General features: G+C 39.6%; 2 protein-coding genes across 2 annotated transcripts in view; one reads left to right on the top strand and one right to left on the bottom strand.

Annotated features, from left to right (window-relative positions):
* Positions 1-26473, top strand: part of ctnna1 (catenin (cadherin-associated protein), alpha 1) — a 79492-nt gene that overhangs the window by 13011 nt on the left and 40008 nt on the right. Inside the window, exon 7 of the mRNA XM_043256799.1 lies at positions 4105-4308. Coding sequence (XP_043112734.1) covers positions 4105-4308 — 204 coding nt within the window. The remainder of the gene's footprint in view (positions 1-4104; positions 4309-26473) is intronic.
* Positions 22291-25978, bottom strand: LOC122357420 (leucine-rich repeat transmembrane neuronal protein 2-like). Its single transcript, XM_043256800.1, has 2 exons — positions 25340-25978; positions 22291-24779 (listed from the first exon to the last, which is right to left on the bottom strand). Exons 1-2 carry the CDS (start codon positions 25341-25343, stop codon positions 23155-23157), a joined length of 1629 nt encoding a protein of 542 aa, XP_043112735.1. The 5' UTR covers positions 25344-25978; the 3' UTR covers positions 22291-23154.

The following is a 26473-nucleotide window of genomic DNA, read 5'->3' as shown; positions in this document are numbered from 1 at the left end:
TAGCTATCCTTCATTTATTTGCGCTTTGAACAGTTAGTCTCCTTCCGGAATAGGATGTGAACCATTAGTCTAACCGTTTTTGGTCTGTTGCACTCTCAATATTTTAAACAATCAGTTAGTGAAATAATAAATTCAAATGATATGCACGAACTGAAATGTTGCCATAGAGATCTTTATAAAAGGGAAAAAAGTAGGTTATAATGGCACCAGCTGTGTTTTTGAGCATGAGGTGCCTGCACATATTACCTTTTTGAATTTGTTGCTCTTTCAAATGCAACCTGAACTTTTAAGTAAGATTGTTGAAATGGTTAATTTTCCACCCTGAACATTTTTTCATTAGCCACAGTGACTGCTAAATGCAGAATTTTACCCATTTATTTATTCATTTGTTGAATAATACATTTAATAATACTTTAATTTAAAATTTCAATGGACAGCAGCATAAAAACTTCTTAAATCTCTGCTGATCTCAAGTACAATTAGTTTGAATCTGTAGTTTTTGCACTGACTGAAGCAGGTGCCTCTAATGAAGCTTGAAGACGCAGGATTGTTTACAAACTGTGTTTCTCTTGATGTGCAGAATATACTTTTTTTTTTTTTTTTTTTTTTTTCCTTTTTCTTTTTTTGCTACTGCTGCTTTCCGTCATTAAATAATGATGAGAGAAGGCTTTAGGAGATTAGCACAGCACTTCATTTAATCTCTAACATCCGTAATTGGAGGCTTTCTGTTAGTCCAAATCATACAAACAATTCTGTTATGATGCATCATATATGTTTGCCTGAGCAATATGAATAAAGTCAATTAGAGCAATGAACCTTTTCGGCACCTTCCTGTTAAATTTGCAGCAAATCAGTCACCACAGGTACTTGTCTCGGTCTCTTGTGGTGAGAGAGTTCATCAGATTTCCTCTGCCTCGATTAGCTGTTGAAAGATTTTGCACACAGTGGTGTCAGAAGTGGTGTCGCTCTGCTAAAGAGAACACTCGCACATCAAATCAAACCCTGTGACTCTGTTCTTATATTTTTTTGTCTTCTGCAAAAGTGCGCACTCATCCTTAGTTCTGGGGCCTTTAATTATTGAGGTAATGGGTTATTGTCTTGTTTCGTGAGTTTTTGTGCTCCTTTTGTTTCTCCAAACTGTCTCTGGGGTTGTTGGCTCTGAGCTCAGGGACTTTAGAGAGCTCTGATCTTCAAAATCTGCTGTCTCTGGGGTTCACATGCTCAGTTACCTATGAGGCATTTATTTATTTATTTTGTGTCTGTTCTTGCTTCCTCACTCTCATAGGATGAAATCACCCTTTTTTTTCATCTTCCCACTAGACTGCGAATACATCTGAAAGTTGATAGATTAATGCAGAATTCATTAGTCATCTGCAGAGCTGTAGGTGTAGTAGCATGAGTCAGTTTCTCTCTGTTCTCACTCTTTCGCTCCCCTCCACCCATCTCCCATTCCCTTTTCCCTTTTACACGCTGCAATTATCCCTCATCATTCTACAACAATGAACTGTCATCCTCTTTTTATTTATTTATTCTGCTTCTGATTGGACCCCAAAATGCATTATCATGGACGTTTTATGCCCAGGGTTGAATTCCACAGTATCAGATATTTCGTCATTTGCTGTACTCTTGTCCTTTTCAGCTCAAAACTGTTAGGAAGTGATAATTTAATCAAGTGAAGCCAAGCTGCAGGATGCACTGCGAGACAAAATTTAACGCTGGCAACAAAATTAAGTTTATAGATCTTTAGTTTTTTTGCGTATGGTTCATCAGATTCAGTATCTGAGAGAGGTAATTAATCTGAACTGTTTTAAATGTAATAAGAGTTTTCAAAACGATGCATTTGTGGTGACCCAAGGATAAGAGTGTAACACGGTTAATTGTAAGTGAAGCAAATGTCCTGATTTTTTTTTTTGCCCCCTCCTTAGCCAATCAATACTTGGCACAAAGCATGTCGAGATTTCTAGCAGCCTGCAGCTCTATCCGTACCTGCGGCTGCTAGAATTATCTGAACCCTTGGACCTCCATTATATTGATTGTGCTGTACTATGTGATTGGCCCAGTTTTTACTCTTGACCTTGCATGCTGCTTTTCTAGGGAATTTTAAAATGCTGTGTAGAGCCCATCTTGTCAGATCGATCTACAGAAAGCTAAATTATTACTCCAGTACCACCTTCTTTCTTTAATGATTTCCAGTGAGAATTGAATGTCAGTTAACGGTTATTTTTTGCAGCTTTTGAGAGAATTTGCAGAATTAATTCCATTAATTTATTGATTAATTGAAATCATAAAACACCATACCAAACTACAAAACAATTTTGAATTACACAATAGGCTCACTCTGTGGAGTTTACTTATGTCATGTTTTCCAGCCCCACCCTGCTAAACTCTTTAAAGGCACGTCTCTAAACCCCTCTGTTCTATTCTTTGTGAATGGCTGCTAAGTCAATTGCCCTTGTGGCTAACAGAATGAAAACATTACCAAGCATCTTGAAGCATCACCAAGGCTTGTTTCCCATAATTGTTGTAAAACCAGCTTTGCTTCCCTTAATCTTGGCTGTTGGGATCTGTATTTCTGTGAATACAACACAAAGGGCCCTGAGCAGCAAAACGCCCTTAAAACTAAAGCAAACATCAGAAAATATTGGTATCAGTGTGTAGTTTGGGTGATGCTATGGGCAATGTTGCATCAGCTTATAAAGGTTATAAAGTTGGTGCACCAAAACATTGCGTTTTTTATATTCGTGTGATACGACTACTCAAGCTGGAGATGTATCTGCTCTATTCTTAGTAGTAGGCCAGACATCCTCACAAAGGAGAGGCGGGTCTCTGCCCAAACAGATGGCATCTGTTTAACTAACAGAAAAAAAAGTGGGCGTGAGTGTGCACTCAAATGAGATGGGAATGTCGGAACCTCAGATCATGTGCGTCTTTAATTTCCTGGTGACCGTGCAGAAACTTCAGCACACATGCACATTTTTTCCACATCGCTTCTTGCTGCTTAATTTGAAGCTGGAGCAACTTTGCAGTGAGTCAGAGAGAGAGAGGCTTGTTGCCATGCCAACATGACACGCAAGTAAAGGAGGTCAGATGAGATGAGGCTAATAAACTCGGATTCTAACAACTGAATTGTTGAATATTTTACCATGTATATGGCATCGGATTGAGGGCCTTGTCATGTTGTTTTCAAGATTGACTCTGCCTGCCACAGTTTTTTTTTTTTTTTTTTTTCTCCTCCTTTTTTTCTATGCAGTTATCGCTTTTCTGCCACATTTGTGTCTCCTGTCTCTTTAATCGCACCAGACGTTGACAAGTTCGTTTTTTGAGAGCGGGAGTGTGATGTCCCCAAGTGAGTGTACCAATCAAAGGACATGTAGGGACATCTCAATGTCATCTTGGCTCAAGCAGGAAAAATAGCAGTGTTTTATATGCGCAACTGCATTTTGTTGCCCTAGGCCGAAATCCGATTGCTCTGCCGTTTAGGGTTAGTAGCCTTAAAGATGCACTCATACTAACTGCAGTGTTTACCAAAGCAGTTCTCTCTGCTGAAAACCCCGCACGAGATGTGCAAGAGTCTGTGATCTTACATAATGTGCAGTTAAGCTTGATTTTGTCCCGCTTGTTTTATTATTTTTTATTTTTTCCCCCAGAAGACAGTACAAATGGCTTTTAAGATGCCGTCTGTTACATAGAGTTGATTTAAAAGGCAGCCGACGCGCACAGGCAAGCTAATGCAGCCTCTGATTGAGCAAAAACCGTTGGCCTGAAATTGCATCAGGAGCCCCAGACCATCATCTCAGATCTTGTGAATTATTGATTCGTCCAGTTAATGAATATCACAGCTTGTGCCTCGGCATCCAGGGAGATAGATTCCAAAATTCTGTTCGGGCTGCATAGCCAATAATGACTGCCGTTTAACTGTCAAACTCTTGTGAAGTTGGACATTTGGTATGTGAAATCATAAATCTCACCCCACCCTCCCCTCGTTTTGCACAGAAACGCTGAATGGCAATATTTTAGTGCATTAATTCAGAGAAAGTGCTTAATCTTCCTGTCGTGCTCCTACTTTTAATCATCTTATGCTTTTCTCTTTTTCTCCTCCTGCAGAAGCAGATCATCGTGGACCCGCTGAGCTTCAGCGAGGAGAGGTTCCGGCCTTCTCTCGAGGAGCGTCTGGAGAGCATCATAAGTGGAGCCGCCCTCATGGCTGATTCCTCCTGCACGCGAGACGACCGCCGCGAACGCATTGTGGCCGAATGCAACTCTGTGCGACAGGCGCTGCAGGATCTGCTCTCGGAGTACATGGGCAATGTAGGTGCTTGTCAAGTACTGTTTTTCCTTCTAGTTTACTGCTTTTCCCCTTCCACAGTCCCACATCCCTGAATGGTGATGCCGAGTTCCCACCTGCAACCTGTGACAGACGCTCTCCTGCAGGGAAGGAGAGGGGAGTTTTATTTCAGGGACAGTGCACGCATCACGTTCGCTGGGTTGTGTTGTATAAAGACCTCAAGTCTCATCACAATTTGTCCTGTGCCGTCTGACTTTTGAAGAGAGGGGTTCAGTACACACAAGCCTCCTCCTGTGATACTGATCTGTGCATTGAATTGTTTGACTGCTGTTGTTTTCAAATAATTTCCTTTGTTTGCTCACCAGTATTGGGTCTTTCATTTGTTTTCCTTTTCCTTTTGCTTCTATTTTTTTTTTTTTTTTTTTTTTTTTTTTCCTCTTGTAGTCACAGATTCTCTTATTTTTTTGTGGAGGGTGACACAATATGCTTGTGGTCCAGTGGTTAAATGAAGAACTTGTAAGTTCTCTGGTTATATTTGCCACACAACGAGAGAAAATTGGCCACATTTAGGCCAAGCTGGTTCGGAGTGCAATAATTGCTAAACAAATGCAATCATTCTAATAACCAGTTTAAAACCTTACCTCATTTCCTCAGGCAGATTTTATTTCTTCGATTTCTAACACATTTCCTTACATGACAGATCTTTGTTTTAGCCATCCTCTTTTTCCATCTTTGTCGCATTTCCAAATGGAGTACCCTTTCTGTTTCCAAAGCAGCCAATCAGATTTGTTGTTTTTGACTGCCATTGTTCTGCATTCAGTCTGATTGTTAGGAATATCTACAAATCTATTGCTTCATAGATATTTCGTAAGGGTTGCTCCTAGAGCTGCGTGATTAATTTAAATAAAACTGAACTGCTTTATAAAAAAAAAAAATCAACAAGCACATTAGTATGTGCCAGTGATTTGCAATGTCATTTTTATATTTAATAATAATTAACCCTAATTAATAATTATTTAAAAATAACATACAAGGTACTCCCTTCTTAATCAGTATTTAATCTGTATCTTAATCTAAGAAGTTTTTCCTTTTTGATGACCTTACTCAAAGTTCAGATAAGTCCTTCGCCCCTAGCACACAGTAACATAATTTTTCTGTCACACGTTAATAGCGGTGTGTGGGCAGCTGAAGTGATGTTGTGCCACAAACCGCTGAAGATGATGCTCGGGGAGGTGATGTCTCGCAGGTGTCAGTGACTATTTATGTCAGTCTTACAAAACGTCAGGAAGCAGCAGGTCCTCGTCTCTGTCTGGAAACACAGCAATGTTCTCAGGAACCTGAGCTGACGCGTTCCAGATGGCTCATTGCTGCTTCTGTGTAATTCCAGTCCAGGATCGTGAGCATGCGCCTCTGTCATTACTGTCCATTTTTAACACTGCGGTGTGAGAGCCCGAAAATGGCTGTCTGATAACATCTAGCAAGAGGTTTGGCATGGATAAGGCACAAGCATTCAATAAAAGTCAAATTACACATTCGATTTCCAGTGCCATTTCAAGTGATCCTCGTGAAGAGTGCTCATGCCTGGAATGGAAAAATCGTACCAGATTGATTCCAGCAGTGATAGTAATCACTAATATGCAGCTATCTGTGTAATAAGCTTGCCATGTCATCCAAAATTAGCCGTGCTACCATGACTGCATGAGAAATGCTAATATAATTGGACAGGACCTTTTATAGAAACTTCATGTATGGACTTTTATGTCCCTACACAGATAAATGACAAAGCTGTTGCTTGATTACAGATGAGCGTCATCCTTGACATATGTTTTTTTTGTTTTGTTTTTTTGTGATCGCTCTTTTGCTCATCCTTGGTGCTGCTGGTTTATTTTAGCCACAGATTCATTCAAGCAGTCTCCAGGTCGTTTCAAAACAGGTTTTCTACTTGACTAGGCCTTTGCTGCGTGTCTGCCCCAACACACAAAACACTGCTCCTCAGCCCTGAAGCGCAGCTGACATGACAACGCTTTAACTGCTCACTCGTTCAGACAGGAGAAACAGATGAGGGAGATGATATGTCCGTCGTTCTCAACTACCTCTGGACTAAAGCCTCATGGAGACTCTGGATGCCTTGGCTGTGCTTTACCTGGGATTACCTTTCGCAAACCAAGTGAGCTATTGCTTAAAAATGCCGCATTTGACTAGGGATTGGCAATGTAATGCATTTTTGCCGAATAAAAGCAATGTTCAGTATTTATTTTTTATAATATGTAGACAGCATCTTTTTTATATATATATATATATATATATATATATATATATATATATATATATATATATATATATATATATATATATATATATATATATAATCTTTCAGGATTTCCTGATCAGGTAGTGAAGAGATTTTGTCCTCAATCTTTCTTAGTCCTTTATTCTCTTCTAAATGGAGGATTGTATTGGGTGCAATAGGCTGGAATTTCGATTTGAGTAAGACAGGTGCAGCTCCTCCTCCCTCTGTTAGAATGAATAACTATTCTCGCATCCAATTTATGCTCGGTCTGTGTTGTTAAATGAACTCTGAAGGCCTGCAATAATACAGAGATTAAATTGGTGTCCTAAATTCAATTTTTAGCCATATGATTTCTCCTGGAATAAAGGAACTGCCTTGTTTGAAGTGACTTGGTTTGATGGAAGGACGTATTGGCCAGACAGCATATGGGCTCTCTGTCACAGCTGAGACTGTGCTATTGGAAGAGTTTTACTCTCTAAACCTCTCTCTTTTTAGCTAGCTAGCATAGCAGTGGGGCCTCTTCTCTGCCTTTTTTTACTTTTGTTTAAAAAAGCAAAATGAAACAACCAACTGGAACTTTGTGCTTATTTATTGAAGCAAAATAATTCATTGATATAATAGAATTGATGGTGTCATCAAATACTTCCCTGCTTAAGGCAGTAATCAGTTCATTCTAGTTTTTATCAACTTCTCTTTCAGATGAGGTTTGATTGAATGCGTGTTTTTCGATAGCCTCCCACAAAACAGCTCTGTGAAACAGACTTTAATATTCTATGAATTAATCTCAAGAGGATAATCTGAAACACAAGTTGTGTAGTTGGAACCTCTGGTTATAAATGTTTTTGAAAATGTAACAAAAAGGCATAATGTAGCTCAGTTTCTAGGCGTTATGTTGACCAAGTTAAGCACTTAGTGCATTATGGTTTGTGAGTTTATAGTGCTCGAATGCAAAAGCTTTAAAGTTGCTCAAATTGGCATAAATTGACTTCTTCCTGTCATCTCATGTTTGTTTAATATCCTTGCTTTGATTCTTGCCTCAGTCACATATTTAAATGAATTTTGGAGCAGTGCCTCAAAATAATCAAACCTCTATTCATAATTGATATAATCTTATGATGAATACTAACGTTTTAATCACTGTTATGCGACCTGAATTTTACAGGTTTCATTATCTTTGAGCAGAAATGGTGCATGTAGGCAGAAAACCGAAGATGCGGATTGAATTACAATGGACTGCTGCATCCCGTTTTCGGCTTAGGTTTTTAAAAGCGGGTTTCAGGCTGTTCAAAAATAGATGGTAATTAATTGCCGATTAGCACAGAGATTGATCAGGCCTTTATTAGCCAGGGAAAAATGTGTAATTGTTACGCAGGACCTTAAACCACGTGCCCCGGTTTGTGCTGTAACCCTGAACTCGGGCAGTCAATCTGGTTTCGACTTAAAAGTCCGGCCCAGACTGATTAGCCAGATGATTAACAATGCAGAGCACTGCTAAACAAACAAGCCTCTTCACTTTGCAGAGCACGAGCTCATGGTTTTGAGAGCTGAGGTTCAAGCACGTATTTAATTATTCCACCCTCTCGTGACTACTTCACACGATGTGTCTGTTCTGAGTTTTTCTGCTGCATTTTATTAATACATTTCAGACCCCCCCAGACTCTTGTTGTAGAGGTGATTGTACACAAGGCGAGCTGGCAGTAATAAGGTTTGACGTGTCAAAGCTTTTGACATTTAAATTCTTAAACTTGAAGGCGAACATCTGAAGAATCTGTGAAAAGACAGATGCGAGCTCTTCAAGGCCTTACGGAGAGGAGCTGGAAAAGGAGACCCACACACACCCACACCTCTCTCTCCGTCTGTTCTCTTCCTCACGTTTTCCTCTTTGCCATGGGCATTCGGCAAGATTGACACCTGGTCTTGTTTCATGACAACTCCCTTCAGTTTTTTTTAGAAGTCTCTTAACTCGAAGTGAGCCCTTTTTCTATCGTTCCTCTTCTTGTTCTTTCACCTAACAGTGCGCTTTTTGAAATTATTTTCGTCTTACCACCCTGGAATAATTTTTCCTTTTCATAAATAGCAATAACATTTGAACAGTAAGAGCAGATCATTACCATTTGACCTTTTTCGGCAGCAATTTTCTTCTTTAGGAAATTTAGTGTAGGGACATCTGCTTGTTAAAGCCGAGCCTTAATGAGTCCCTGCTAACCCGTTGGCCTCTGGTTTTCCCAAATATTTACTAATGTTAATTAAGTTGGAGTCAAGAGTTCCTGCAGCTTCGCTAAAAAATATTTAAAAAGCCAGGTCACTTTCAGTGCGTATTTTCTCATTTAATTCAGGTTGCAAAAACTCAAAACTGACTTTGTCTATTCCATTTTAACCTCATCTGAATGTGTAATTAAAACGAATCGCACCACATGCAGTGCATCAAGGGAGCACTTTACTGTCCCGGAGGCTTTTGCTAAATTTACAGCTCTCCATAAAAACACAAATCTGTCACACATGGGCTGTCAGATGGTTTCCCCCATACCTGGTCCTTGATCATTTTGCTGTTAAAATCACATCTCTGGCTTTTCAGAGAGATGGATGAGGTACTTTTTTTTTTTTGCTGAAGCTATTTTAATTGCATAAAGATTGAGAGAATTTGTCCATTTCAGAGGGAGCTTGCCTCACTCAATTTTTTTACTCTTTTGCTTAAAGGGACAGTTCACACAAAGGGAAATTCTGTAATTTACTCAACCTCATGTCTGACTTTCTTTTGTAAAACATGATTTTTAAATATTATTATTTTAAAGCAGTAGTCACCACAGCAATGGTATCTAGTCCATGTGACAGAAAAATCTGTTAAAATGACCCAAATGCTTATCCGTAGTAGCTGTTGTTTTCTGATTCTGACCACAAATGGTGAAAAGTTAACCTGTATATTAGACTGGAATCTTACTAAAGAAAAAACGCATCTCTGTTTTTGTTATTGTATAAAAACCTGTCACATGGGCATTGCTTTTCAACAGTAATTATCCAGCTATGCAATACACCCTCTACTCAAATAGCTTTTAGTGTTTTTTTTTTGTTTTTTGTGCATGCGATCAGGCTGTTTGGATGTAAATGTTAAAAGCACTTTCCTCTAACTGCTGTAAATATGACGGCAAAGAGAAAGACTTAATAATCCTGTATCGATCACTTTAGCCAAAAAAACAGTAGACCTTTTATAGTTGATTTTGCCCACTTTATATCCCATCCTAATCCCAAGCCTTACAACAGATAAATGGCATTTTACCGCTTTATCATAAAAAGTATAAAAGACAGCAGGTAAATCACTTATTTGTGAATAAAATTTTTTTTTCCTCAAAAACATTTACCACTTACAGTAATTCATTTCGCTGTGTGCGATTTTTAGCACCTGGGCAGGTCTGGAGTTGACCTGACCTCTTATAAAATTTAAATGTGAGTAGATAAAATGCGTGTTTGAGGGATGGAGGCGTGGCACTTAGAGGATTTATGCCACACTGTTTGTGATCTGTCTCACTGCTTGTTCCATGTAGCGAGATGCGCTCGTGTGTGTGTGTGTGTGTGTGTGTGTGAGAGAGAGAGAGAGAGACGGAGCACAAACCACTGATGATTCCATTATTTTCATTCATCGCTCTTATCCTCGTGGGTCTCAGACCACTGCTGTTGGCTTCTGCAGAGCTGTGGCATCACTTTGTGACTGACAGTTTCTATTAAGGCCCGTTGAAGTCTTAGACGTGTTGTGGAGCATTTAAACGACAGCTCAGATATGCGTTGAAGGTTATTGTAGTGCCATTTCACCCCTTTCAGGATGCTAAGTGACCTCTGCTGTGCCTTGTCATTTGTCCTTGTTGCATATGTATTTAACAGCTTTGTTTTGTCATGCGTAGAAGCATTCTCCTTTTTGTTACAAAAGATAGCACTGTTACAGCACAAATACTAAACGGTGTTAGAAATGACTGATAAAGTGTTTTGTTTATTATAAGCACTGTTTATATGTCATTTGCCACTTTAAGTGCTCTAGCTCTTTAAAGTTGAGACAAAATCGATTGTTTTGATAGTTACAGTTTGGTTTTCTTACAGAATTTGATTAACAATAACTAAAGCTTTGTCTTTGGTGTGACATTGCTTTAGGTTTAGATAAAATTTCTGAGCTTTTTATTCATAAATGGTTGAAATTAAAGGGTAGTATTGGTACAAGTTAATAGGGCTGTGCGATATGGCGAATGTCTTATCTACAATTGCCGTAACTATTGTGATATCCGATAGTATCATCTACCCAAACCCCACCTGCACCACATCCCATCTCGAAAAATACATTGCCTGCATATACCATAAACACGTTCAGTTTGGTCTTATTGCCGCTTTAAAGTTGGGTTTTACTTTTTAGTTTGTGCTTAAACTAGCATAAAACCTTAGCTTTACTCTGTTAGGAGAACTGTTGAGGAAAAAATAATAAGGGCATGTGAGCGGTCACCCTTCAGAACGGAGAGTGTCTTTTGAAGATTCTGCTCTGTTCACCTCTCTCATGCTCTTTGCGCCGCTCGCTCAACTCAATATGCCCTTTGGTAATTTGTAAGTTTGAGACTCTGTGGAATAAGCAATAGTTAGTTCAATAATTCTAGAGTCCTTTAAAGATTGACAGATGTTTTAAAAGATCACATTTTTAAAAGTAGCCATTTGTTCCTTTATAAACACACAATTAGGTCTACCGGAGAAGTTTTGTCTGAGCATGCTCGGAGCAGGATCTGGTTTACTGGTGATTGTGAGTGGAACATTAGAGGACCATTTTGCTTTGGCCTTGAGCGACTGAACGGCGCGTACGCCTGCAGAACGGAATATTGTTTGCTCACATGCTCTGAATAGGGACCAATTCGTAATGATATATGCATGTTGATGTCAAATAGGTCTAATTACTTGGTCAATAATGCAAAAAAAAAAGAAAAGGAGCATGTGCATGTGTATTTATTTCATGATGGTACGTTTAATTTCCTTGATTATAACAATTGTAGCATAGTTTTTAAACTTGTAGTCAAGCTATACTCTTAATTTGATCTATTGGTGTATAGACTGACTAAAATCATATGATAATATTGTCATATCGCCCAGTCTTACTAGTTAACTGGCTAACCAGCGCTAACAAATCAAACCATATTGTAAAGTGTTTTCACTCGTTGCATTGCTCAAACAAAAATGACCTCAAAAATGGCAGATAGCAAATAAATTGTGCTGGATTAGTTTTCTGATCTACAATTTTTTTCCCCTGTCTTTTCTAATGCAGTTTTGATGAGCTGCAGTCCACATCATGAACTCTTGACAGCCTCTTTTTATTTTTCCCCTTCACATAATGAAATGCCCACTGACATTTTGTTCCAACTCCAAAGTTGTAGAGCCTGGCAGATCTGGTATCATAACATACAATAAAGGGGTGCTTTACTCTCTATCCTCTTTCTCTCGGTGTAATTTTTTTCATCCTGGCGCAGAGAACCCTTGAATGAGCTCTATAGACTTCCGAAACTAGGAGAGATCGTTTGGGATGATGGTTATTTTCAGCCGCTGTCAGTGATTGGAAAAATATCGCCATCCTGTTCTTGTACACAATAATTGATTATGCTCACTGAGTTGCAGCACGATGCCCCTAATTTACTCCAGCTTCTTTTCAATTGAAGAGGTACATCCTTTAGTTGAGTGCTGTGCTACAGTGGGGAGTCCAGACCCATACCTGGCTAAAGCGTGCAAATCAGCAGTGGTTTTGTGCGGTGAATTGTAGAGTGAGTAGTTCATGTCCTAGGTGCAGATTGATCGATAAAACATTCCAGAACGCAGTATTGTCAGAGCTATTAAGCAGATTACCTATTAAATATGAAATTCAAGAGTTACTCATAGCTGATCATTTGAAATATATTACTACAAAATGATAAATGCCTAAAGATAAATCATAACTAAACCAGACCTCTGCTGAATAAATCATTAACTGCTACAATTTGAATTTCATAAGCGAATATAGATATTGTTGCACATAATCCCTAAACCCTACAACATGTATTGTAAATTGTAGACAAAGAATACTGAATGTTTGCTATTCTTACTTAAACAGTAGGTTAAAAGTTACTTTAAATTAAATTGTAATTTAACTAATTTAATGAGCATCATCCTAATATCTCAGTGTGTCCTCCCAAACGTTATTCTAGTTTTCCTCTTTATAAAAACTGATTTTCTGTCTGGCAAATTTTGCTGTACATTTACGCTGGCCATAATTTGCCTTTTCTCAGTAAGTGCATGTCACTGTCACAGTCGACTTTCTTGTCAGATGTACTTTTCCAGACAGTTAATCATAAGCCTTATTTGAAAGGAACAAATCACTCTTATTTTTCCCTTGTTGAGAAGACATGCTGCCTAGTCTGCAAGGTGAATGTGTTCAGTGAATTGGTATGTATTTGAATAGTCGCTGGGAACAGGGCCACATCTCCGCTTGGTTCAGCGCTGACACAAGTCTATGATTCTGACCTTGCAAAGACATTTTTCCTTCCTGAGAAAAGGGAAGTTATTTTACTTGTATAGAACTTTCTAAAATAGAACTAGATTTGTTAAAAATCAGAATGTGAACTGACTTCATTAACTTATGGTGACGTGAAGCATCCAGTGTAGACTATCCCAAGCTGTCATGATTTTGGTTGCTTCCAGGGTATAGGCAGGTTAATTCAAACAGCGGGTTGAAGGAACCAAGATATAAAATCCACGAAAAATGTTCGCTTTGTCTTTTTTGAATGAAGATTAAAAACGTCTTCTGCTTAAGGGCGATTGTGTTAACATGACACAGACCTTGAGCTGCTTATTTTCGTTGCTGATTGGCAAAGTGCAAAAATGTTTTCTTTTAGTTTGTTAAATGTGTTGTGATTTTGTAAATTTTAAATGGCAGTAAAAACTCAAATTATGTATGCAAGCCCAGCAATGCTCAGGGAAGGGAGCATAAAGAGTTACTTTAAATGCAAGTGAGCGTGTTTAATGCATTGTCTTCTCATGGAGAAAAAGGATGAATCATTGAGTGCTCCTCAAGCACAAAGACGTAGTTGCTTTAGAAATATTTGAAATGGTTTTCTGCTCCACTAGGGACTGCAGTAGAGGTTTGCTGTTAAAAAGCCACATTTAGACCAACGTTTAGAGTTTTAATCTAGGCGAGGTGGTCCTGGGAATTTGTATTACACACTTCCTGAAATGTCTTGTAATTGCATTTAATAAATATCCAGAGGAGCTGAATAAATTGTTTTCCTGCAGATAAATGAGGTTAGGCCAAGATTAATTGCCTCTGAACTCCCCAAAACAAATATTTCAATTAGTTTGACCTAAACACAAATGGTGCTACATGCTTTCAAAACTGCCAGGCCCCATGAACCAGGGTGATTTATCTTTTAGTTTAAATGCTTGGCTTTATGTTGCACTCATTTCTAACAACTTCTTTGGAAGTACTTTTCCATGTTATATCTTGTATATATTTTATATTTGCATTGATGTGTTTTTTTCTTTAAGTTGGAAGCAGCTCAGAGAAAAAGAGAAAAGATCTACCCAAATGCTTGTTTGTTTTTCTGTTGTTCATTTTACCAAATCTTGCCATTTAAGACAAAGCCGTTTATGAAATACGCGCAGACGGCAAGCCTTTGAATGGTTCAAAAACAGAAATCAATGGTTTGTTCAAGCTTCAAAAGCTAGCGTGGATCTTTCAGTTTAGTTTTGATCTAGTGAGCAATTGTTAGAACTAGATAAATCTTTTTATTTTTTATTTTTTGCTGGAAAACAATGTTAGAGAGGTGTCCCAGCTCTTTTCCTTGCAAATCCACCACATAATGGAAATAGTTTATATTTTTCCAAGGGCAGAATGATTCAGACTAGTGGCTGTTAAATACTGCTGTCATGGATAATGGCATTTGCCCACATTCACTTTGGTGATGTAGCATTTTTGACTCTAAACTGGGTTACCCTCAGAAGAGGCTTAGGATTTTGCCGTTGTGATTGTCAAGGGCATCATTGGCCTCATAGGTAATATAGAAAAACACATTTTCTCCTGATATATTGTCCAGATCCAAAGAGAAATGGTTATTTAATGGTCCCACTGGTTTGATTCCTGTCACACTGGCACTTTTACGGTCTTCCTCAAGATTGCATTGTTTCTCAGTATGCCGTTACATGTCCATTTAGCTCATGTGTTATATAGACACATCCTCAAGCTCTTGTCGTTCTCGGTATTCAGATAAAAAAAACTTGTAAGCTGCTTGCTTTATGAGACATTTGAAACCGTTGACTTTGTAGGATTGTTTTGCAAATGGCATATTAAAAGTTAATAGCCTGTGCTGGTCCTTGTGCGTCTAGAGTATGTAGCAGATGTATCGTGAGGTGTGGCTCGTTTTCAAGGGCGATCGTTTAATATTGGGTTCAGGACAAGGTCTGTGTTAATAACAGAGTTTTACAGTATCATTGAAGTGGTCTCTCTGAAATGAGCCTGGAAATTAACAGCACTAGGCTGTGCAACTGAATTATGGTAGTATGCATGCCAGGCTTTATTAAAACGGCAAACATTTGCAATTATTGGTAAATTGTTTGATTACTTCCCTTTTGGTGTGTGATTTCTTTAATCTGTGGAGAGATGTAGCGTCTTTTTTCTGTTGGCCAGAATGGGCTCTAAGGAACAGTCGAAGCATGACTATTAATGAATTAAAAATTGAAAGGGCAGGGGGTGAACATTTTAAGGAATTAGATTTCACCTTGCACTGCAGAACTTTCTCCCTGTAAGATTTAATAATGATTGAAGCATTAAGTCGTGCTCATGTCTTCTCTCATTGTCGTCTGGGATACACTAAAAACTCTTGCAAAGGTGCCACTGTGTCAAAGATACGCTCTGGTAGTTTGACGTATGGGTTTGTATTTAAAGTGGCCAAGGATCATTCCCCCAGGTAATTAGGGTGCATGGACGGTTGCATAAATTTGTGTTGAACGTTCTTAATAAATCAAAAGATCTTGTCACCTTTTGCTGGTGACACTGCTTTTTCATTTTTATAGATCATCAGAGCAGACAGTGCGAAGGACAAGAAAAGATCCCCACCATGAACAAGAGCATTGGTATTCAAACCCTCGAGGTTCAATAACCCACCTTGGAATCGGCCTCACGGCAGGCTTCAGCCTAAAGTTGACAGTATGAAGACAGATAGCATGCCATGTTTATTAACCGCTCTGTACGATTTGCCAACAGCGACTGGATGCCACAACTGATTGCTCTGTGAAGACAGATGAATGCTGCAAAACTAGACATGCCCCATTCTCTGCCCCTCAATCCCGAGCCGAGGTTTAGTAACTACACGCACCTCTTCTGGTGTGTGTTACAGGTGTTTTTATAAGACCTGTGACGTTTCAGCGGCCATACTGTTAATCCTTGCCTGCGACAGGTAGAGGCATGAAATGAAAAGGTCATGTTCGTATACATAATGTACCAAGCTGTTTCTAGTGACATGTCATTGTTGGAAAAGGCAAATTTCTAAATAAATGGCAGTGACGTAAGTTTATTCAATTGAATTGAAAGGGGAGATTTTTTAATGTTAGCTGTTATTAGTAATACTCATTTTTACTCTTTACAAAAAAATCCTTTAAATTTAGTAATTCATTTCTTATTTAGAAAGTGAAATCATGTTTACTCTAAAATGACATAAAGCTACATTTTAAAAATGTCCAGATTAAAATATTCTAGCAATTCATATTAAACCTTTTTTTTTTTTTTTTTTTTTTTTTTTGGTTACAGATGGTAATCAAAGTTAACAAACGTCTTCATTCCTATTTTTGTCAACAAAATAAACCCTGATGTGCAAATTGACCTTTTTATTCATTTTTTTTATAGAATAGAATTGAAACTTAAGGTTTCTCAAAGTCTTACTCTAAACTATATGACGAATAAAAAAAAATAGTTTGGCTGGACTAAAGACAGACAGCGTTTTGGCAGTTCCCTCCACTTGTACATCATCTTGTTATGGGTTTCTGACTGGGCTTAATTGATTCTGTCTAGTCTGGTCCAAGATGTGTTTTTGGATTCCAAGGAGGAGCAACTTTAAAATGTGGAAAGCAGTAAATGTTATAGAGGTATTTACTGACGAGAATCCAGATCGATGCATCCTCCTTCGTAAGCGTTTTCAAGATTAATTGGAAGCTCATAACAAATTCTCCAAACATATGCAGCTCTCGAGTCCTTGAAGCCTGTATGTTGCAGTTCCCGGTTGCTTTATTGGTTCTGGTCTGGTTGAAAAGGTTTGTTTTTGAGTAAAAAGGCATGGAGTGGTACTAGGAGAAATGGGCTATAGTCGTAGCATCTGGCTGGTCTTAACTCTAAGATCTCAATGTAATTTGCCTTTCGACATGTGAACGCTTTTCAAGAGGTTTGAGGCTATAATTGGATTTCTTTAAATTGTGCACATGGTCTCTTGACTATATTCAGTGAGTCAATGATGAGTGCGATGCAGATGTTTCACCTGTGGCACTGGGAAATAATGTGCAGCGATGGAATCCAGATAGGAATAATTATAGCAATTGCATCATATTTGATTATGAAGACCTAGTGGGTGGCAGTGGCAGGCCTTCTCTGTTTAGTTAACTAGTTCTGATGGTATGGTATTGTAAGCAAGAAAATTTTCTATTCCGTTGTGTGACTACTTTTGTTACCTAGCCTTGTAACGTGAAGGTCACTTCTACTGACAAGTCAAAGAACAGGGTCCTTTTCTTAACCTGCTGCTGTGGATTAGCTCTGACTCATTGCATTAGCTCTGCATGCACCTTGATATCTGGTATTACTTCACTCTGATGCTTAGATGTGTCAGACATTTTCATGAATAGAGCTGCATAAAGTTACTTCTGGTCAGAACAAGGATAATGAATGTCTTTGTTCGTCACACCCTAGATGGTAATGAACACGAATTCGGTTTGGCTGAACACTGTTTCCTTGGCAACCATGTGAGAGATAAATGGAGCGTTTTGTCATTTAAATCCTGCGTGTCCACATCTAGTGACGGTCATCATCATTAACAATGTAGAAATCAAATGTGATGGCTGGTTTTTTTTTTTTTCATTCTTGTACTTTTAAATGTTCTTTAAACTCAAACTTCAGCATGTGTTGCCATGCATTGCATCATTGCATTTGTTATAAACTACAGCGCTAAACATAACATTTAAAAGTCATTCATTACTAATACATGCACATTCCTAGATGGTTTATTTTTTGAAAACCAAGAAATTAAGCTAATATAGCATCACAGCACGATTGCATGTGACTAGATGTGGCAAAAAATTGCATCAGCTAAAAACCTGTGCATGTGACGCACCTTTTTGCCTTTTGCTGAAGGTTGTGTGCTTGACATGCACAGCTAATAATTAGCACTGCAATATTTGGTATCATCTTAAGGGCTGAAGCACTTCAGCCGAACCTAACGAAAAAAGCTTTTATTTTTCGGTAGCTGGTTCATTGAGCCACATTCTGCCTTATGCTATCATTTCCTTTTTGTTGACCGCTTTGATCAGGGAGTGGATGAGGGATGACTACCCTTGGTGGCTAATGGAGCTTCGGCCCTTTGCTTTAATATAGTTCATTTTGAGAGTCTTGTTTTGAAGAGAGGTGTCCATTCATCCTCTGTGGTCCCTGAGAGCCTTGAGCTATAAGGAAATGTTGTAGAGAGAAAAATTTTTTTTTTTTTTTTTTACTTAAAAACAGAGGGAGCAAATTAACGTCTGGAGTGACTGCCATGGTACAATAAGAAATCCTCTAAAAGTCTTAGCCTGTTTTCATCTGGTCTCAGAGTTGCCTTTCCTTTTGTGTGTGTTCAGTGACTTCCTGCAGGGTTTAAGCGAGCCTTCGTAATTGGGAACACGATGTACAGTTGAGCGCAAAGTTGAGACGCACAATATCCTCTCACTTTCTTATGTTCATCTCGGTGTACTTAAATCTTGAGTTAAATCACTTCTGTTTTCATTTCCTCAGACGGGGACAGACCTCTGCCACATAGGGCCACAACCAAATTAAAAAGTGACCTTTGGAGTTAATAGCTTCCTTTCCCAGTGAGTGAAAAGCCTTAGAAAGCCGCTGCATCTGAAACCTCTGTAGTCACAAAGCCTTTTCTCTTACACACTCCGTCTGGCCAAGAAATGGCTGTCCTCTATAAATCATGTTCAGCTTCAGCCATCCTGCCTCCCCTCCCACTCCCTAACAACTTTCCTTTTTCTCTGTAGGAAATGCCTATAGGCACAGCTTCAGTGAGCCAGTGGTCAACAGCTGCCCAGAGGGAGACGACCAATCGCTTAGCTTTCGCCTGCAGTAAAATCATTAAAATCAATTCTATCGTCTGGGTAACAAGGCCTAGAGATTTACAAAAGAGATAAAACCTTTAAACTGTGAGGCAGCAATCTCGCACGACACACGCAATATCATTGTTGTTCAAATGTCTAGATATATGAATGTATTATTTATAGAGAAGGCATTAAAATGGCTACATAAAAGCTGATATTCGTTTTGCCTGATGTGTTGGACCAAGGTTAGGCATACAGTAGCAGTCGGGGTATTATTTATGTTTTTGGTTCTCTTCGTTCTGCACTGGAAATTGTTTTTTTTTTTTTTTTTTTTTTTTTTTTTCCTCTCCAGCGTACCCTGCAGTACTTGTGCAGTGCACAGTATATAACACCGGCGGGTAGCTGTTGTGGCATATGCTTGCTGCCACCCTCACACTTTTGAAACCTCCACAGAGGCTGCAGCTGCAGTCTTACCGAGTAAATCACTGGTTTCACGCTAGGCTATATGTACCTGTATTCATTTAATTTATATATACGTTCATATATTTTGTGCGTTTGTTTTAAATTTGTATTTATCCGTTTTAATTTATTTTAGCAGTTTCATGTACGGTTCTTTCTATTTTTAGCCAAACCCCAGGTTTTACAGAATTATTTTCCCAGAATAGTAGTTTTCGATCAAAATCGGTAATGTGGGTTCAGAGTGACTAACTTGCCTTTTCATTTCATTTATTTTTGGAAGTGTATTTCTAGATAGTCTGAGACCTCAGTAATTTCCCACTGGTGGTGTCATGCATCAGCACCATTTTACGTTCTGTGCTCACCAAAAAACCTCAGAGGAATGGAGATGGAAAAACCTGTCCAGGCGGATATATATATGCAACACTTCACGTGCAAGGAGTAATGGTCCCATGTAATTCTCTTACAATTTTGTGCGTCTCTACCACAATTTAGATCGTGTTTTAAATCGAGAACCAATGGGCTAGATAATCATTTTCAACCAATGTCAATCATTTTGTGTTTATAATGACATTTTATAAGCTGATTTGAACGGTATTCTGCCGTGGGGTAGAGTGAAATCTCAGTCGTGCTGTTGCGTTTGATGCCAGTCATTCATGCAGGATGTTATCTCGGTTTAGAAGGGCAGGTGAGTGCCGGGTTATGATAATGTTAATGATATCAGAAGCCATTTACTTCAGAAGGGCACCTTGCCTGAAGCCCTGACCAAATACCCTGAGTGCATCATCCTTAAAAGGCTTTCAGCCATCTCTGTATTCAGCACGTTTGATACATGATAGACTTTCTACAATGCTTTGTGTAGAAGTTTTTTAAAAGAAAGACGGGCATGCAGGCAAGTAAGACCTTGGGTACCTAAAGAGCATATTAGACAAACGTTTATAAATTGTAACATTTTTATTTAAAAATATACGTCTTAAGGAAAAAAAAGATCTTTTCAGTTGGCCACATCTTTACCCACTATACAGATATGAAATAGTACATATTACAATACAAAAGGAAAAAGCTGGGTTTTGGGGAGAGGAGGGTTAGAAGCATTCATTTTTGCACAAAGAAGTTTTTGGGTGTGATTTTGAAAGGGGCTTTTTGGCCAGAGTGAGCAGCAGGACTTCAGCATATGGCAAGATAACATTCCCCCCCAAAAAGGTTTACAGGAGTGCAAATGGATTTATGTTCAGTGTTTTTTGTGATTCCTTATAAGCTGATAGTTTAAACAGATTAGTGGTTCAGTATTTAATTAGAAAGTAGTTCTTTCCCACCGCATATGCCTAAACTATCAGATCAGGATGTGAGACTTTTTTTTTTTTTTTTTTTCTTTTTGGGATGGTGCTGATGTTCATGTTTTCTTTTAAACATGCAAGGTGTTTTTGAGGAATGTAGAACGCAAAGGTCAGCCTTTCAAATTCAAAACAAAGCAACACCATTGATAAAGGTTCTTCAGTGAATGTTAGCTGTAGGTTTTCCTCTCAGTCCAACTGCATTTGAAAAATGCATTTTGGAATGTTATTTACCAGCTACACAGACAGACATTGCCTTTCTGTTTGCCTTTACCAACATAAAATTGTGTTTTGCAGGGTTGTAGTTTGGTGAAAGAATTTTAGCAGCCATTCCTCACTCATGATACTTCACAGCACCCTCTAGAGGATAGTTTTAATCAGTCTCTTCAGGCATGTTTAATCTCAGCATATGATGACTAAAGATTTTTTATTTTTTTTTTAAATACCATTAGGCAGGTGACCAAAAAATGGGCTTTTATACAGATGCCTGTTTCTCAAATTGAGCTTTTCACCAAAAACCTCTGCCTGGCAATGCCCCTTTTTTTTTTTTTTTTTTTTTTTTTTTTTTTTTTTTTTTTTTTTTTTAAAGCAATGAGCAATATACCTCACTGCAGCATAACCAGGGTGGCGTTCAGAGCTTTCCAGCTCTTTTCCAGGCTCTTGTCAGTCACCGTTTTGTCATTCAGCTAATGGTTTCTGTACCCTGATTTAGCCTCACTCTGTGGTTCCTAAGATGCTCATTGACTTCAATTAGATGCTAACCAGTGTTTGTGTTCCCTGTACCCCCTTGTGCATCCCTGCCCCCAGCTCCTGATTGCAACACAAAGAGCTACTGCAGCAGCGGCTTCTTTAGTTTGATGCTAATGTCTGTCCTCTCGGTGCTGCATACAAATATCTCCTGACCCAGCCTCCCGCCGTCTTCTGCATGCTCTCCTGAGAGCTGCGCTATGCTTTAGTTCAGTTTTTCCTCTGTTTCTGTTTCTTTAGTGTCCTTGGTGTGAACCTCTATGTATGTATTGCACAGATGAAAAAAGCCCATTTTTGTCTTTATGGGTTGAAAGGAGCAAGACCGTGAAGTGATAACTTTTTCCATTTTTAAGTATTGGCTGAGGCAGCTGAAACTTGCAGGGCAGAGGTTTTGGGTGACAGAATATTAGATTCATTTTCCCCAGGCTTAATTGACTCAATGTTGAAGCTGTCAGGTATGGTTATGCTCTTTGCTGCATTCGAACAGAGCGACGGCAAGCGTACGCGTGTATTTTTAGGAGGCAATTGTCAGTGTCCTCTGCATGCCTTCTTTTTCTAGCTCTTCCCCTCTCCCTAGGAAGTTGTTCTCGCTGGTGTTTGCTTCGTCGTCTAGCATCCTTTGATGGTCTCTACCATTAATTAATGATGCAGTGATCTAAGCAGCATTGTTCTATCACAGTGAGGATGTCAGTGTTTGGAGCTATCTTATGTAAGGATATATGCACAATGATAATTGAGCAATTGCCTCTGTTTAACATTTAGTAAATCCCTGCTGAAGGCATAAAAGAGGGAGCTTGTTCGGACATTTTGTTAGAACCAGTGCAAAGCCATATTGGACATTAACCTTTTCACACAAAGTGCTAGGCTTTAAGATTTCAAGGAAGCCGACAGAGTTTATTGAATTTAACCAAATGCAGAAACGGGAAGGCAGTTAAGTGTTCTCATTAGTTCAGATTTAAGACTTGATCAAAGTGTAACGATCATTTCTGCCACATGAGGAAGCCAAATAATGTTGAGTGGGTTGAATTCCCTGTTCAAAACTAAATTTCATTATGTGGCTCAATTTGTAACGGTACTTGTTTTCAATTTAGAAAATGTGATCTTAAAAAATATGCTTTGTGTCCATCTGATGTTTTTCTTTCTTTTTTTTTTTTTTTGGTTTCCTCTCCCCAAAAGTGAATATGTGAGTGAGATCTATAGTGTTGCTAACGTGCACCAAAAGTATAGTTTTTTTTTTTTTTTTTTTTTGTTTGTTTTTTTAAATCCTTTTCAATTTGCACTGCTCAGCATATGTAACACTATTTTTCCATGAAATAAAATATCACCATTTATCAGAAGATATGTCATTTTATAAACTGTTTTCTTTAGCACAGGGTTCCAGGCGGTTTGGCTATAGATTTCTCATCTCCTCTGTGCTGCAGAATACATAGTACACAAACTGGTGATGCGGTGACGCATCCGAACTTTCTCTGCTGAGATTGATTGCCCCAGCTAGATATGAACCTTTGCATTTGTATTACAAAAATAAACTTGTGGATTTTTCTATATATCCTCTTTTCAAATTCATCCCAGTCATCTCAAGCTTTCTAGATTTCCAAAGCTAACAATTTTAAAGAAATACTCCTCCTTCATACAAACTGAAAAGGGGAAAAAAAGTCCAAAAGCAAACCCTGTATCTTTTTTGAAATGGACAAATGGTTAAACCCAGAAACTGCAGGAATAAATAGAGTTTATACTTCACACTCTTTGTAAGGCAGTTGCTGACATTTGCACTGCCCGTAGCCATTGATGATCACAAGTGCACCCTCCTCGTGACTGGGCTCGTACTCGTTATAGGGCACCTGTGTGGCCAGGTCCGCCATTGGCTGCCTCTGCTGGGTCCTCATCTGTCGTCGGTTCTGAATGGCCGAGCAATGGCGGATACGCCTCAGAGTGGGAGGGCAGCATTTTCTTGATATGTACACTACAAAAATGATGAGAAAGAAGGAAAACAACAGAGCCATGGTGCCAATTATGACCCTCTGGGTCAGCACGGTGTTGTCCATCGCAGAGTAGTCCTCTGTAACATCTGCCCCCTCCACCGTCATGGTAGTAGCGAGGGCAGTGCGTGGGGGTTGGGTCGTGGTGGTAGTAGTGGTGACAATCGTAAAGCTCCCAAAATCCTCTGCATAGAAGTCTTGCGTAGGGGTCTGCATATTTCCAAAGAGAGAGCTTGTGATCTCTGGGAGCGTGGCCTCCGTGCTGCTACTAGTCAGTACGACCGGGGCCGAGAAATTTTGGCAAAGTTGGAATCCGTAAACGGCATCCAGTATTTCCTCGCCCTGTGCGTACTCAGGGCTGTAACAGAGGATAGAATGCTCCCATCGACCCTTAAAGGTGCTCAGCCAAGTGGCCAAATTGCAGATCCGTTTGGTACATTCCCATAGGTTGCTCGACAGCCCAATCGCATTTAGGGATTTCCACATATCCATGGTTTGTGTGTCGAGACTGGACAGTTTGTTGTTATCCAGCAGCAGGATCTTGAGGTTGGGCAAAGTTTCAAACACATCGGGGGTGAGTACACGTATCTCGTTCCCAGTGAGATCCAGTTTCTCCAGAGTTGTCCATTTCCATTCCATGGTGCATGTTAAATTGTTGATCTTGTTCCACTGAAGATAAAGGAACTGGAGGGCGACCAGACGAGGGAAGTGCGCCAAGTTAATCTTGGTCAAGTGATTGTGTTCCAAATGGAGCTCCCGCAGCTTAATTAACCCGGCGAAGCCGTTCCGGGCCAGGCTACGGAGCCGGTTGTTGCTCAGGCCAAGGTATTCCAGGCTCCGGCAGTCCCAGAAGGCCCGCACAGGCGTCGTGCGCAGCGAGTTTGACCGCAGGTGTAGGATCTGGAGCTTCCGGAGCCCGTGAAAGAGCTCAGGCTCCAGAGCTGTCATCTGGTTGAAGGAGAGATCCAAGATCTGCAGGTTGATGAGGTGGATGAAGGTTGTGTTTGGCAGCTTGGTGATGCGGTTTGAGCTCAGGTTAAGGTCCTTGAGCTTGTACAGCCCCTGGAAGGCATCCTCATGCACGGTGGTTATTTGGTTGTGGTCCAGGTGAAGCCAAGTGAGCTGGGTGAAGCCAAAGAACTGGTCTGAGCTGAGCTCGCTGATGCTGTTGTGTCTGAGCGAAAGTCCAAGGGCCCCTTTATCCACACCGTCTGGGGGCGCCAGGAGCCCCTGTGTGTCGCAGTAAAACTGCAGGTCTTCACATCGGCATTTCTGGGGGCAGGTTGTGCATGACACAGGAGGGAGGCACAGTAGCATGCTGATCACACAAAGTGCCGCTGGTGCTTGTCCCACCAATGGCCACCTTGAATGGAAACCTGGGTGGGTTTAAAGATAAGAAAATAAACCGGGGGGAGGGAAATCTAATCTCTGCAGTACACAGAAACATTTTTTTCTCCATTTGTCATGCACACACACTGTCTGTATTTGTCAACATAGTCAAAGCGATCTGCTTGTTGATCCAAGAATATTAATCAATGTTTAAGGGGAATGTTCAATGACTTGCACTGATAGTTATGTTTACTTCAGTCCTTTTAAATGCATAAATTATTCGTCCGTATGTTTGAATTGCAGAATTAACATTTTATGCACAGGTTTCATTAATTTTTTTTCCCCCTGGGATGCAGTTTATTGTTATTTTCCCCCATCCCAATTTGCGTAAAAACATTTTTTAGTCCTTATTTAAGCTTGTAGGTAGTAATCTTTCCCCCCCTTTTCCTGCTGTAAATTACTGCTTGTTAAATATTAGAAGTCTAAATAAAAAAGGAAAGCAGTTTTTAAATATGTTTTTAGATATCCCTGCCAGCCACTGTCCCCCTCCTTATTCACTACATTGCCTATTCAGGTCCAGACTCTGTGAATAAAAGGGCTAACTTACCCATTCTTTTGTGTACATCGGAGGCTGCATTCAACTGTCTTTTTCCACAGACTTTTGGTGCAGCCAGATGGAAGAAAAATCCAAAGGGAAAAAAACCTTTTGGGTAAATACAAAAGGAATCAAGCTCTTCAGAAATAAAGAAGTGCTGAGCCCCCCCAGTTGAACCAAATTCAGGAATTCCATGTCCTGGGATGCTGATTTTTCCCTCTTTTTTTTCCCCCAGTCTGTTCTTTTGTCAGTCCAGCTATTCAATTCCTAGATTAAGAAAAGACCAGCATTATTTGCCTTCCAAGAATCCTTAAATTCGAAGTTGATGATTTGCATCCAAAGCAGCACCGCTGAGCAGATCCCTCCGTCCCTTAGCTGCCTTTTTCCTTTTCCACCGCAATGATGTCAGCTCAATTGGTTAATTGAAGATCACGCATTCCTCTTTCGTTGCTTGAGGTCCTTCATCCCTAACTTGTTGATGGCAGGCAGTGGCTGTACTTGCGACGACAGTTCCGTGTGGCTCTGCTGTGTTGTGTGGAGTTCTCTGCACCGAGGAAGAGGAGATGCAGTGAGGGGAAAAAGCAGAGGAGAGGAGCTGAGATGTTATTCTGTGCTTTTGTTGCAGCCACTCACTGCTACAGAGTGGTGGCAGGCTGGCGTCGATCATCAGTGCAGCTCTCTCTCTCTCTCTCTCTCTCTCTCTCTCTCTCTCTCTCTCTCTCTCTCTCTCTCTCTCTCTCTCTCTCTCTCTCTCTCTCTCTCTCTCTCTCTCTCTCTCTCTCTCTCTCTCTCTCTCTCTCTCTCTCTCTCTCTCATGCGTGCTTTGGTTCGTTCCCTGGCTCGCTCACTCCCTCACTTGCTTTAGCGTTTGATTCAACGCACCTTTTTTTTTTTTTTTTCTCCTCTGGTTCGTCACAGTCAGAATATTGATAACTGCAACGTGTTGCGGCAGTTCACAGCCGAAATTAACAATTACATTAAGTCTCCTCGTCTGCTTCCTGTCTGGTCAGGTTCCATATTTTGACCATATATTATCTCTCTGTATTATGTATCTGTTTATGATGAAGTTATTTCTTTTTAGTAGTACCTTAAAACACACTGTAGGTCATTTTCAAATGGTTTGTGTCTTTAGTATTGATGAATGAA

This window comes from Puntigrus tetrazona, chromosome 14 (assembly GCF_018831695.1).
Source record: "Puntigrus tetrazona isolate hp1 chromosome 14, ASM1883169v1, whole genome shotgun sequence".
Classification (NCBI taxonomy): domain Eukaryota; kingdom Metazoa; phylum Chordata; class Actinopteri; order Cypriniformes; family Cyprinidae; genus Puntigrus; species Puntigrus tetrazona.
Note: the sequence above shows the minus strand (reverse complement) of the source record. Positions and strands in the feature narration are given on the sequence as shown.